Raw genomic sequence first — 14642 nt, forward strand, 5'->3', positions numbered from 1 at the left:
TTCCATCATGAGAAGACGATAACCAAAAAATTACCAGGCAAGCTCAGCAGAAGTTTCCTATACCTTACTCCCCCTAACAAAGAGGTAACATGTGCCCAGATTACTTTTTCTTACTGCCAGCTCTAGTAAGACAGTTCATACTGTTCCCTAAAACCTGACAGAAAATCTCCTCCCCAAGGACGCAACAAGTTCATTGTGAGAAGGGAGCTGTAAGGATGAGGGGACCCCTATACTAACCACATCCTATCCATATCAAGGCAAAAGCAGGCAGCAGCTCTTCCTCAGGCAAACTCTTCCAAGGAAGCAAATGGAACCTCTGCACGAGTAAGGAATGCGAAAGTGTAAAATTTATCACCTCTTTTAAATAAACTCCAAAATTGAATAACTATCAAACAAATTGAAGAAGACCAGGAAAGTGACAAATTAAAAGAACAAATCAACATATTTCTCTGACCTGCAAATATTTAATTCAAGCACATTCTTCTTCCAAACAAGATGCCGCCTGTGAGTGTTTTGATGGCTGCTCATAATCAAATGTGTCACTCGTAAAATTGCAGCGTTCAAGGAGGGTACTGGGCAACCAAAAATGGTTTTTGCTAGAAGTATGACACAAGCACGTCTTTTAGTTACCTCAGAATTGCACACGACTTTGCTTCATTCCTTTGCACTGGCTGCATGCAGGTTGCTTCACAGAAATATAACTGCAGTAATCTGCTTGACAGTAAATAGTAATCAGTAAACACTATTTACTGAGCAGATACATGCCCCTGCTACTCCTTCAGTTTACCTATCCTCCATCTCTGTCTTCCACCCTCAATCCTCTTGCTCTCAGAAATTTTAGAGGGGGGAATAAATAAATACAGATACTGAAACAGTGAAATCCCATAGCTGGCAAGGTTTTCCTCTCTGAATGGACAAATTCTTAACTCCATGCAGCTCCAGACATTGAAGGATTAGATCCTAACCAGGGAAAACACAGGAAAATGGTAATAAATATTGCATGGTAATCCACAGGAACTTTGGTCCCAATGTGATTTTTCTACAGTCCTACAAAAAACCAGCATTACAACATCCATAATCTCAGCTCGTATATCAGAGCACTCTCACTATTCTCCTTGCCCTTCCTTCTTTCATGTAGTACATTTTCCAAGAAAATGTACTTTTTCTGCAAAAGTAAAGTCAACGCAGTCCCATTCCAGACTGAAAGCAGCCCAGCAACTCTGAAAACTACCATACTGCACATAGATACAGGTGAGGAGTGCAGGGTTTATGGCAGCATTGCTCTGGTCGGGGCTAATCCGAAATTCCTTCTGACAAAAGAAGTCAGTTTGCTGGAGAGAAAACATAAAGAAATTCTATTCATGTGCACTAAGAGCACTTCATGTCATAGTGGATTTTACAATATCTTAGTTCTCTTTCTATTCAGGCATACATCTTTTTGGCAATAAATTCTGAAGACCCAAGAAGGTAAAACTTGCTTAACCATGGGTCTCATTCACCCGATTTAAATAAATTCCAAAGCTGCTGCTTCTTTCTCCTGTAACTATTTTTTAAACTCCTGCCCACTGACAATTAGCCACTGTCATGCACCACTATAGATACAAAAATCTTTTAAAATGTCAGCTTTTCAGATGCTTAATTTTGTCCTATTCAGGTAAATTGTTTTGCAGTGTAAAGTTCAGCAGAGCTGCCAGGTCGTCTTTCTTAGTAAAGATTTTCACATGCACAAATAAAAATTGAAGAACAACTGAAGAAAAAAAAACCTAGACAAACGGTTTTAAATGTTCCTTAGATAATGCAGTACCACAACAAATCTCCAAGGAAAGTTAAGCTGAGACTGCCATGAACACCAAATAAATCTGCACCACTGGGATATTTAAGGTCCAATAAATCTTACTTTCCAGTGTTTTAAAACTCCAGAAGATAGTTTTGCGGCTCTAGACTCTGTCTGCCTACAAGCTATCAACTCAGACCTGACATTTGTGAGAAATATTTTCAGAATATACTCATGTTTGTTGAATGACCAAATTATGAAAAACCTTTATTAAAAAAAACCAAACCACAAACACACATATACATACATAAAAACCAACCAAACAAGTTATTTTATTCTTCTGTTTGTATGAAAATGCTCAAGAAAGTTGGTCAAAAAATGCCCATATTTCCAATTCAAGTTATTATTAATTTTTAGCTATTTTTTGTTGCAGTTAAAAATATAAAGCCAACAAATAATTGTAAAAAAAATAAAATGCGAAGCCATAAAATCCCTTACAGAAGAGCCAAGGGTTAATATTAACCTAAGAAATCACACATTGACATTGATATTGATAAAAAAAAGTAACTGCTGAAAGAAAGATGTCATTTAAAAAAAAATTAAAAAAAAAAAAAAACCTTTATGTACTGTTCTGCAACTTTCTGCAGTACATCTTGGGGATTACGAAAGTCACTGCTTCCCTTGGCCTGACAAAAACACTGATGGCATGGCCTGGTGAGGGCATTAGAGGCTGGTTCCATAGACATGTACCTGTCACACCAGCCCTTCAGTCACTCTACACTGCTGTCCTTCACTACTATCTCTGCAAGCCTTTCCAAGAAAAGTTGGTGAGGGCAATATAAAAGCATGCCTGTGAAGCCAGTGAGCAGCAGCAGGGCTCAGAAGCAGGTGCACTTCCTAAACCTACTTTTAGCTTTCATTCCCCTTTGGGAAATGAACTGTTTTCCAACCACAATGATCACTTTTAAAGATGACAGACCAACTGTGGTCCTGCTGAAGGGCAGCTTCATGTAGTGAAATGCTCCTGGACCATCCTGAGTGGGGCAACAAAAAAGCAGGGTGGTGCCTTAACAAAATATTGTTACTGTGCCCTTAGTCCAGCAAACTGCAGTACAGTACCCAACGCTAGTAAGTGTAACATGAAGCCCCAGAAAAATCACAGTTCCCTCTCAAGTAAACTGCAACAGAATGAGGCATTACCCAATGAGGACTGGATTTTACTAGATGAAGCTACAAGAAGTTTTGTCCCTTCCAAGTACAGGTGCAGACCAGAGTTATAATCAAAGGGATTAATCAAATTTTGGCCAGTCCTTGGAAGTATCAAAGTTTTTGCCAAGTTGACAGACAAAGCAGGCTACATTCACTTTTCCAAAAAGCATTCGCCAAAAAAAAAAAAAAACCCAAACTATCCTAAACATTAAAAAAAACAAATCAAGTTATGCTAAGCTTTGTTTTTCTGCTAGCAAACTTCATGTCACAAACAACTGGAAGGCAGTGATGCAAAATGGATTCTTGCCTAGATTTGTAAATTTTTCCGAGAGTTGTAATATCCTGCATTTGATGACATCATGAAACTAGCAAGTAAAAGTTGGTTTTCAATTTGTTCTACTTTTCCCTCATTAGTGTCTGTGTCAGAAACAGAATAAGAACCCTCATTAAGACACATTAAATTCTTTAAACTCATTAAGGGCTCAGAGAAAGAACAATACAAACACTGGTGTTTTTGTAAAAAAATTATGCAACACAGATGGACTTCCATTTCCATGTATTTTTAGAATAGATGTATGTACGCAGGGCTGCCGAAGAGAGTGATCTGCACCAGGGAGAAACAGACAGAGTAACAGAGGCACAGCATACCTTACATACAACAGAATGACACCTAGATAGAAAGGAATTATGCATCATGACCTGATACTGATGAGGCACTTAAATGTTTTGTATCCTGAGTTCCAGCAGAGCTGGAGTTAGTACCATACTCCACACAACTTTTCAACTAATGATCCTTTGGGACTTTCTATGGGGAAAAGACAACCTTGACGGCTGCACAGCCAGCAGCAGTCAAGTGGCAATGAAACTTCTTGTCCACTGACCACTTTTGATTGCAGCTGCTGTAGCCTAACATACTATCTGATTGTAGTTAGAGATACATCTAAGAGTCACGCATACGGATATACACGTAAGATACAGGTGTGTGCAGAGTTTCAACAGTCTTGGAGAATATCTCTGGGTGTGCAAAGGGTGGGTATTTATTAGAAGATTTATTGTAGCTGAATGACTCAGATATATGCTGTTGATAACTTCTGATCTTACCTCCCATAAGACTGGAAATATGAGCTCAATGCCACAAAATTATTTACATTCCTACAGTATGCTCAAACAACTATTACAGGATTAATTTAATCCATTACAATTTTTTTTTTCATGATAGACATAACATGCAAATAGGAGTTTAGTTCTAAAGAAAACTCCAGATCTGAAGAACGTAAAAGGAGACTAATTGGATGGCATAAATTTCAGATGTCTGTAGCAGGCCACAGAAAGAAAACAGTATATACACTAGATGGGAGGCATGAGTTCATGTTTCTTCCTTCCTACCACTATAACAGCTGAAATGAAAGGTGGAATTTTTGCTGAGGACCCCCAGATTTCAGCCTCCCGAGCTGGGTGCCTGGGCAGCCATGGGCAGGCAACCTCTGTTCAGCAGCTCTCCTCTCCCACTGCTCTAGCAGAGGCAGATACTGTTTACCTGCAAGGCACATCGTAAAGCTAATCTATTTTCACAAGCTTTTTCCCTCAGGTATTTGGGGCAAGGTTTATTTCATTAATTGTGTGTGTGCATGTGTGTCCATCTCTATTCGGGCAGGAGGAAAACGATCAACATGTATTGCGTTTTTGGTTGGTACTCTGCAACTGCAGCCAACGTCTGCTGAGTGTATTTAATACACTTAACGTTGAGAGCTCTGAATAAAAAAGCAAACTACCTTCAGGTTAGGAAACTGGAGTTATCTTTTTTTCATTAACTGAATTCATGAAGGAAAGTTTCACCTGTATAGTAAATTTTCGATTACATTCCACATCTCAGCTTCTGCCTGTACAGTGGTGTATGAGAAAGTCAAGAGGACTTACATGTTGGAAACACTGAAACCCTTCACCCCCAAAGAAAATTGCTTTATCCAAACTCATTAGACTTTTATTAAACCATATCTGAATATGGAAATTTTACTCAATTTCAACTTTACTTAACTTCAGTATCAACTTCAAACTTTTTTTAGGTGAGATTTTGTTTTTTAAAATAATCCCTGTAATGTTACTGGGATATCCAAGAACAGTCTGCAAAGTATTTGGCTAGGCAGACCATGCCTTTCTTTCCCCTCTCTTTTTAATTAACTACTAGCCAAAATTGCCCTGTTTTTTTTTTTTTTTTTTTGCTTTTTCTTTTTTTTTGCCTTTTTTTTTTTTTTTTTTTTGTGAACCACCAGCCAAGCTGTATGTTTAATTTTTTAAGTTTCAGTATGTACCTCAGTCTGCAGACTTTGCAAAGTAGGTCAGGAATACCCAAAGGATACACATTTGAAGGCTACAGATAGCAGAACACACCATTTACGGCTTTGTATATATACATATATACACATTCTATATAATATAGGTAGATAGATTCAATGATTTAAACACACTACATCTATACCGTGTGTTTCAAGAACATTCAGATATTTACACTGTTAGATCACCACTCATTTTAGACCCACTCTAGTACCAGCTGCCAAAAAAAGGTACACAAATCAAAATATGTTACCTTTGTTCAAACAATACTGCTGTTCATTATAAAATAGAAGCTGTCATGCTTAATCTTCCAGGAACTAAGAACTGGTACATTCTTGGATCAGAGGTGGCTTGAAATGGTTTGAGGCAAAACTGAAGCACACTGTTTAAGTAAATCTTGCTGAGGAACATTAAGTGCATCGATGATTTTTAGCATCATCTTTTATGGACTTTTTTCCCCTGGATCTATTAGAAAGCTAAAAATGCTGCAATATTTTCAAAATACAGAGAGATTAGTACATCAGCGATTTTTCTGTAACATTTTTACAATATCAAATTCCCTCTTGCATTGTCAGCCTTGGTAAATGTAATGGAAGATCTGAAAAGGATGCTTGAGAATAGACGCCACGATGAAATTTACCTATAAAAATTATACACTGACTTTGAAAATACACCAAAAACTAACTTCTCCTTGAGCACTCTCAGTATTTTCCAAGTATCCCAATGCCCACTGTGGGCACTAAGCTATAAGCCGTGATTTTCATTTTCCATTAGAGATGAAAAAACTGCTAAAATCAGCATTCAAAAATATGTCAATCGCATGATATAGAGAAATATAGGGGAAAAAAAGGTAAAAATGACTTAAATTCTTCAGAGTTGTACCCTTTTTAAATCCCTTTTAAAATCATATTTTAACTTGGGAAATTGCTAAATTAAAAATACATACACTTTGCTTATTGAGGAAAATCTCTTTTACAGCATTACTACACCAGGACTTCTTCAGATTTTTAAGTATTTTACAATTTCATCTTAAACAACATGGATTATACAGCATTCAACAGGCAGACACAATCTTCCAGAGAGACAGACACAGACACACACAGCTCTGCAGAGACCAATCCTGCAGCTTGTACTGAATCCAAAAGTCCCCCTGACAACAGTGAGTATTTTTCAAGAATAAGAATTGCAGGATCAGGCCCCAGAAGTGCTTATGAAGATGAGATGTTACTTCAACAGATTGAATGTTAGATTAAATATAAAGATTGAGGCAAGACAAGTCTGGGGTTTAAACCCTAGGGAGGATTGACATTTAAAGTGTTGCCACTGAATTATAGCTCTCCACATTGGGTGGGGTAACCTCCTACTGGGTGGAGTGTCTCCCCTAAAGGAAGGGAAAACTGGCACAGGCCAACTCAGTCTTTGAACGATTTTCCTACTTGCCAACTTATGAAGTCGTCCTGACGTCAACTTCGTCAAGGAAGTCTATTGCCCAACTCTGTCTTTTACTGTAGAAAGTTTGCTTGTTCTCAAAACCCCAGCAGATGTAGAAAAGAAATTAAGGAAAAGAGACAGAAAACCCTGAACAAAATAAAGAAATGAGGGAAAATGTGTTGACTGGATTTTACGGTTATTTTAAAAAACCCTGTTGTTGGGTTTTCTTGTTTCTAATATCAAGTTAATACAAGTAGATACAGATCACTCGAAAGTATTACTAAACATATTTTTAAATCTCGTTTAGCTTTAAGACACGGGGTGGAGAGCATACAGAAAGTGGACACTCTGAAAGATAAGATCTCTTATGTGTTCTGCAATGGCTAGTGAGTATCTTCCTAATTGGCGTCACTAACAGGTGTAAAACACACATACTAGGAAAATAATATTAATTGAACAGCCATCAAAGGTATGTTTTACATATTATTTCTCTCTGAATCAAAATAAATTGTTTCTCTGAAAGAAGGAGTCAGGTGCTGGACAAGACAGAAGGAATGCTGGGGGGGGAATCAAATTTAAAAAAAAAAATAAAAAATAAAAAAAAAAGTATAAAGCATCTCAAATGCCCATGGGGAGGAAAAGAAGTCAAAAATCAGAAAACAGTTTAAGTTACCGTAACCTGAAATGCACCAGCCATCACAAAGAGCAATTGGAGAAATCCAGCAGAGCTCAGCAGGAAAGATTTTTAATAACAGATTGAAAAACAAGAATAAAAATAACTGCATCAACAGGGCCTTTCTTCCTCAGGCCACAAGCCCGTTTTTACTTGATATTTTAAAAAAATGCAGTTTGGCCACTAAAACCAATCCAGAACATTATTAAAAGTTAAAAGCTACCAATTACTTCTGTCTGTTCTTTTAAAGCAAAGTTTGGCATTACGTCAGTTGGTTTAAAGAAAACAAGAAAGAGAGAGAGAAAGAAGGAGAGAAAGTTTCCTGCTTGTATAAATTAAACCACCAGGGAAGGTGTCTAGCCACTTGTAAAGCATTTATTACAGGTTTTTAAAGGGCTAGTAACATTTAAAAAATTAAATATTTTAAAATAAATTTAAAGGAAAAGAAAAAAGATGATCTGAGCCTGGAAAGAAAGCAGACTTATGAGAAATTAGACATGCATCAACTGAAGCTAAGAAAGTAAAAATTACTATTAGGACTAAACTTTGCAATTCAAAATAACTCTATTTTCAAGGCAGAAAAAAAATCTTATTGTAGCCGCTGTACTCACACACATCCCTTGCGAGACGGGAAAGTTCCACTGAACTTTATGGGATGGAACCAACTGGGTTCTGCAGAAACGTCCTACGGAAGCACCACCCGTGGCAGCTTCGCAATTCAATAAAGCATTTTCTGTCGATAGCTTTACTAAATCCACATACAGAGATCCCCAGCAGGAATAAGATTCCTTAGTTAATGCAGCAGGACCATATTAAAAATCACTGATAGAAAGATTGTCAAGTTCTGTTAAATTTTAGACGTATTTTTTTCACTGGTGATGTTATTATAAAATTTTAGAGAACCACTTTAAAGTTACTAGAAAATAAGAATCTGATAGCACAGAACATGAATAAAACATAATGGCTATAAGTTTCTTACACACAGCTGCGCCAGTTCACCTAAATCATAGTCTTCTAAACCCCGTGATGCCAAATCAGAGGCTCCTCTGACTCTGGACGACACGTCAAGTGCAATGGTGTTCGGTTGTGCAACGTTTTTGGTGTGTGACAAAATGTCCACTGGGAATTCAAATCGAGACTAGGGGAGCTATCCTCCCATTGCTCTGTGTTTCATTTGAGCCTTGGTCTGCATGACAAGAAGTCAGGGTAACATGCCAGCACTTTCCTCCCCTCCCTGTGCTCCTCTGCCCCAGCAGCGTTTCTTGCTGTCTGGGCACATACACAACTGGCGAAGGAGCCGCGCTCTGGAAGGCCCTTTATTGATTAGGTGCAAAATAACATCAAGGACTGAATAATAAGCATAATCTGAAAAATGTAGTTGCATGTCTTGCCCCTGTAAACATTTACTATTTAATGGTGTAATTGTACTTTAATCCTTCACATCATCTAATATAACTCGTTGTTCTTTCCTTTTAATTAGCAAACACACAATCCAAAAAAGCAAAGCCCAGAAAGTTCGTACATACCATAAAAATTGAAGCACAAATAGTTTTAAAATAATAAAATATTCTCTCTTTGGATGCAGGCTTATCTTTTAAAGTCAAAAGAGAACTTCATTGGCACAGGGCAGGAAAAATAGCTCCATAATTCATGACAATACCAAGAAAAAAAGTTCTTCTCCAGAAGGACTGGAAAGGGCACCTTTATTTATCTTTTGGACAGACAAAAATAATAGAACCTAGACCAGATATGTTGTAATTAATGTATCCAAAGGTCAACAGGCAATGGTATTTATACAATAAATGGGTGCAGACTATGCTGGTTATAGTATTAATCACCAGTATTTGAAAATAGCATTGTTTTCTTACTAGGTAAGAACTTGAGAAAGTTTCAGAAACAAAAAAGAAACTTTTTTTTCCCCTCATACCTGCCTGCTATTTTTTTAACCAATTGTTTTTTAACTCATGAGGTATAATATTTGGTACAAATATATCCAAGTTTACAGTTGCCCAGGACTGCCAAAAGCAGACCCAGACTACCTCACTAGTTGTGTTGAGGAAACTAAATTAAGTAAGGGCAAACACCAACTGGAAAGTTGTCAGTTTACTGAATGAATGGCTTCATTTTACACACCAGTTAGAATACCTTAATCAGAATATATTTCTGTTCAAGGTCAATACTTTTACTACTAGATTGCAGTTTGTTCTACCTGAAACTATACTAAAAATGTAATTTATTCCCACTATACTTTCACTTTACAAAAAGGGTTGTCAGATTCCCAGCCTATCATGTTAAAAAATATTTAACCATAAACTTTCTCACTATGTTATATTTGGTGTTACCCACAAACCTTTATTGAAGCGATACTGCCAGTGTGGCTTCAGTTAAGATCTGAGAATGTTTCTATTAAGATTATTACATTAAAATACTGTCAAGAGTTTGTAAGAAACATAAATATTCATACACATACAGCCCCCCCAGCCTCAGAAGGAAAGTTCCACATGAAAAGAAAAATTTAAATACGTACCAAAAGTTGCCTGGTTGTAATTACATTTTGGGTTTTTTCCTAAATGTCTCTGCTAATTTTTTAACTCTTTCACAATGTAATGTAAAATAGTTTTATTTCAAAGTAACTGCCTGATAAAGTGCTAAAAGAGGTAATTCGCATGAACAGAAAATAATTAGTCATTGTTTGCACAATGCTTTGAAAATACAAAACCCAATGTGTCAACTAGCATTAAAATATTATATGATTGGAATACACAGATTTGACAAGAAACAATTGCATGTCGCAGACACTCGAGTCCACAGATGAGAATTAGTACTTTGCTGTTACAAATGCACTATCACGATATGTGGATAAGAGCATTCTTTACACTCAGCCAGAGCATGCATGATAATAATGTGCACCGTGAAAGTTTACTACAAATGCTAGAGAAGGCATTGTAGAAAATAATCCTTGTAGGGATTCATCAAATGTTACTGAATTTACACTCACTGATAAAAATGTAAGTCAACCCATAAAGCTACCATATAAATTATACTAAAAATGCATTAAAAACATGAAAGGATAACCCGGCTGCATCGTGTTTGATGCCCAAAGAAGTCTCAGATCTGTGAAGTCGTCATTTACATTCTTTTCCTTTATTAACAGTGCTATGAAATAAAAAAAAAAAAAAGCTATACTCTCACAGGCAAAGACTACTCAGTGTTATTTGGAGTCTGTTTTAGAGGATCACAGGCAATACTTGTAAACTTAAAAGCTGATGCAACTTTGCCCTTTACTTACTTTGTTGTGACTATGTATATGCAAAGTTTCAAACAGAGAAAGTTATTATATGCAACCCAAAAAAAAAAAAAAAAAAAAAAAAAGCGATAATCAGACGGAACAGGGTGGATTAGGAACTGTTTCTCTCATGTCTAATCTCCCTTGATTTTAAAAAGGTGAAGCAGACTTTTGTTGTCGCAGTCTGAGGCTAAACTTGCACACAGGCACAGATGCACTACTGAACTTTAGAATCACTGATTCTTTGTGGCAAACCTCAGGCAGGTATACATTATTCAAGAGGAAAAAAGAAAAATACTTTTTTTTCCCCTTTACAGAGAAAGGTTCCACTTGTTTGGTTTGACCATATTATTAACAGACTTTCATTCAGTGGTTAAAATAGAAAGAAAAAAAATATTTCAAAGTGTTGATATCATTTCCAGACAGTCTTGTCAGCATCACAATTTACAGGAAATAGTTGATGTTCTCACACAAACCGTGTGTTTACTCATAGACCCAGAGTACTTTAAAAAAAAAAAAAAAAAACAACCTTCACTCTTTTGGAGTTGTTTTTTTTTAAATGTCACTCTGGTGGAATATCTGAGAGAGCTGTCTAACCTAACACACAGATTGTGAACATGAGGCAAACACAGACTGCAGTTCAGAAGACTACTGTAACTTTTATTCTCATTTTGTCCACGTCAGGAACTGGCTCTTACCACTACTTTCCTTTGCTGCCCCTTGCATTTTTAACTCTGGCAGTCTTCTCTAAATGTTCAGCTTTTACTAAAACCAACAGGAAAGTAACATGATGCCACCAACATCCATAGGATTTGGTTGCGTAGTTGAAGACAACAGCCCAAATGACAGAAAAGTTTGATGGTTCCTTGAGAGACTTTACTGAACTCAATTAAATATAACCTGAGACGCATTAAATTATTGTCTCTTTCCATCAACATTCAAAATGTGCTGCATAGTGTAAAGGCAGTGAAGGCAGCATAGTCTGCAGAACAGCTTACACTCTCTTTATAAGACAATATTCCCCCTCGGAAGGGACTTGTCACCTCGATTCCCAAAGGGTGCTGGGGTGACCCGGCTCCTGCTCTGCCAGGCAAGGTGCTCGCACTGACGGAGAAGAAGTGATGCAGGGGAGACGTCTCTCCAGCTTATCACTTACTTAGCTTAGCTCAGTCAGTGCACTGGAGAAGTTTGCCATTTGCAGATAGAAAACACAACCGGTCGTGGAAAAAAAAAAGATAAAGGAGACTAGCGGGCCCCACTAGAACCCGCGTAGGAGTGCCGGGGTGTCTGAGCGCCGTGATTTGCAGCAGGGAGGCAGATAAACAAAGCCACCGAAATGTCAAGCCCCCTCGGGGAGCCGCTCGCGTCCCAGGGCGGCGCAGCGGCCGCAGCCCCCGGGCCGGACCCTGCACGGCCCCGGAGCCGCGATCGCCCACCCCGGCCCGGGCCGGGCCACCCCGGCCGCGGAGCGCCCACCGCCGCGCTGCCCCTCCAGCCCCGGGCTCGCCTCCATTCATTCCTCCCTGCGGAAAGCCACGGGCGGCCGCCTGCAGCGAGGACAGCCCCGCCGCAGCCCCCGGGCCGGGGGGCGGGGAGGGGAGACGCTCCACGAAGTTGTGGCAGGCAGGGAGAGCCGGGCGCAGGGACGCAGCGCTGGCAGTGGGGCTTCGTCTTTAAGAGGGAAAAGTTTTATGTCTCTCTGCCTCTGATTTGAAAAAATAAATAAAGAAAGAAATAAAAATAAAACCAAAACACTAAACAAAAACAGAAAAAAAAAAAAACCAAAAAACAAAAAAATCACCACCACTACTATGCCGCCTGTTACCCCGGTGTGACCGGGAGGGATCCCAAGCCCTCCTCCCGGAGCAGCACCGCTCCGCACTTGGCCTCTCCCTGTATGTCCCAGGGAAAAGAGAAGAAAAATAGGAAGGAAGAAAAAAATTAAAAGGGAAAAAAAAAGAAAAAAAAAAAAAAAAAAGGAAAAAAAAAAAAAAGAAAAAAGTTTTTCCCAAACTTACTACTCTTCATGATGGTGTCTCTGTGCCCCGCTTGTCATGATCCCCATTAAAACTTCCAGCAGCGGCAGGAGCGGCAGGACTGTGCGACTGCAGCCCATCGGATGCGAACCCTCTGTGCTCGTCTTCTACTTCCACCCCCCGCGTCTCCCTTCCCCTCCCCCCGAGCGCCCCGGTGCCGGGGAACCGGCGGCCGCGGAGATAAGGCGCGGAGCGGCGCGGAGGGGAGGGCAGAGCCGAGCCGCACCAGCCCGCGGCCGCCGCCGTTCCCCTCCCCGCCTCCGCGCCGGGGGGCTGCTCCCCCTGCCCGCCGCCGCCGCTGAACTTGACCCTCCCGACTCCAGCGGGGCTACCGCCGTTTTGAAGTCGCCAATTTCCAGCCATCACACATGGCTTTGACCCTCCGGCGGGGGGAATGGGGGGCGCGGGTGCGGGGGGGGGGATGCACCGAGAGGAGCCTGTGAAATCCGAGCAGCCCCCGTTGCCTGGGATTATGCCCACCCAGCCTCCGCTTTTGTTGTTGTTGTTGTTGTTATTGTTGTTTTTATTTTGGGGGGGTATTTTTGGGGGGAGGGGGTGCACCCCCGCTGCCCCCCCCGGGCACACGCCACGCTGCCGCGGGCGCCGCGCCCCCGCCCCGCGCCCCCCCCCGCGCCCGCCGCCGCCGCGCCGCCCCCGCCCGGCCCGCCGGCCGCGGCGCCCTCCCCGCCGCCCCCGCCCGCGCCCCCCCGCGCTTACCTGTTGATTAACCGGCAGCAACAGCCCCGGCAGCCTGGAAGATGGTGGAGCCGCGGCGCGAGCCATGAACCGTCTCCTGCTGCCGGCGGAGTTGGACGCGGATTATGTGGCGGTGGCCGGGGAGTGGGGGGGGCGGGGGGCCGCGGCGCCGCTGCCTCCCCCCTCGGCCCCGCTCGGCGGGGAGGGGGCGACGGGCCCGCCGGCGGGCGGTGCGGTGCGGCGCGGGGGCGGGGGCGCGGCGGGCCGGGGGGCGCGGGCCGGGGCACGGCGCGGCGGCCCCGCCGGCAGCGAGGCGGCGGCCTGGGAGCGCGGGGCGGCCGGCGCGTTATCGGGACTGTTATCGCTTGTCAGGACCTCCGTCTCCCCGCATTACGTCAGTTTCAAGACACCAACACTATTAATATCAAAGGAGCCTTCGCGGAGGAAAGCGCCACCCCAGACGGAGCGCCCTTAAAGAGACAGTGCAGGCGGCCCCGCCGCGCGGCCCGCGCCGCCCCCCGCCGCCGCCTCCGCCCGCCGCCGGGCCACGGCCACGGGCGGCGCGGGCCGGGCCCGCCGGGCCGGGCGGGCGGCGGGGGCGCGGCGGGCCGGGCCGCGGGCAGCGCGCAGCGCGGCGCAGGCAGCGCCGCAGGCCACAGGCGCGCCCCCGGCGCGGCCCGCGGGAGGCGGCGGTGCCCGGCTGTCACCGCGACCCGCGCTGCCCCGCGGGGCTGCGGAAGGTGCCGGGGCCGGTGCAAGGCGCGACCCGCGCTGCCGCCCTCGGGAGACCCCCGCCCCGCAGGTTTCCTGTCGGCTCTCTGCCCCGCGCCCCCGTTGGTGTGCGGGCGCTGGGGCGGGTGGGCAGGCGGTTCCCAGGCTGAGCGATCGACAGTCCCGTTACCGCCCGTGCTGTGATACCGGGCGCAGGTCAGCCCCGAGCCGATCCGAGAAAAACCTCAGAACTTTGCCTCCTTGCGCAGAACTTTTCCAATTCGAAATACTCCTATATTCCCCCATGCTACGAACTGCCAGAAGTCTGCATGTCAAAGTAAAAACTCTCTCCAAGGAGAAGCAGTACATAAAAGGTTCCTATGAAAGGGTTTTAAAATCCCAAATATAGTAGGCGTTAAAAACTATGTAAACATTTGTTGGGCATTTGGACACAATTTTTCTGCAGTTAGGTGACTTTATATGGCGTGCTTTTCC

The 14642-nt window shown here is 42.6% G+C and overlaps 1 protein-coding gene across 5 annotated transcripts in view; it reads right to left on the bottom strand.

Annotated features, from left to right (window-relative positions):
- TRPS1 (transcriptional repressor GATA binding 1) overlaps positions 1-13575 on the bottom strand; it is a 211978-nt gene extending 198403 nt beyond the window's left edge. For 2 of the 5 annotated variants that reach the window (XM_079301605.1, XM_079301604.1), the window contains exon 1: positions 12723-12881. In XM_079301605.1, the coding sequence (XP_079157731.1) occupies positions 12723-12732 (10 nt within the window). In that variant the 5' untranslated portion in view covers positions 12733-12881. Of the gene's footprint in view, positions 1-12722; positions 12882-13457 lie in introns of those variants that run through there. The other 3 variants (XM_079301606.1, XM_079301602.1, XM_079301603.1) reach the window with 2 other exon arrangements.
- Positions 13576-14642: the final 1067 nt, after the last annotated feature.

The sequence above is a fragment of the Erithacus rubecula genome (genome assembly GCF_903797595.1).
Source record: "Erithacus rubecula genome assembly, chromosome: 3".
NCBI classification, from domain to species: Eukaryota; Metazoa; Chordata; class Aves; order Passeriformes; family Muscicapidae; genus Erithacus; species Erithacus rubecula.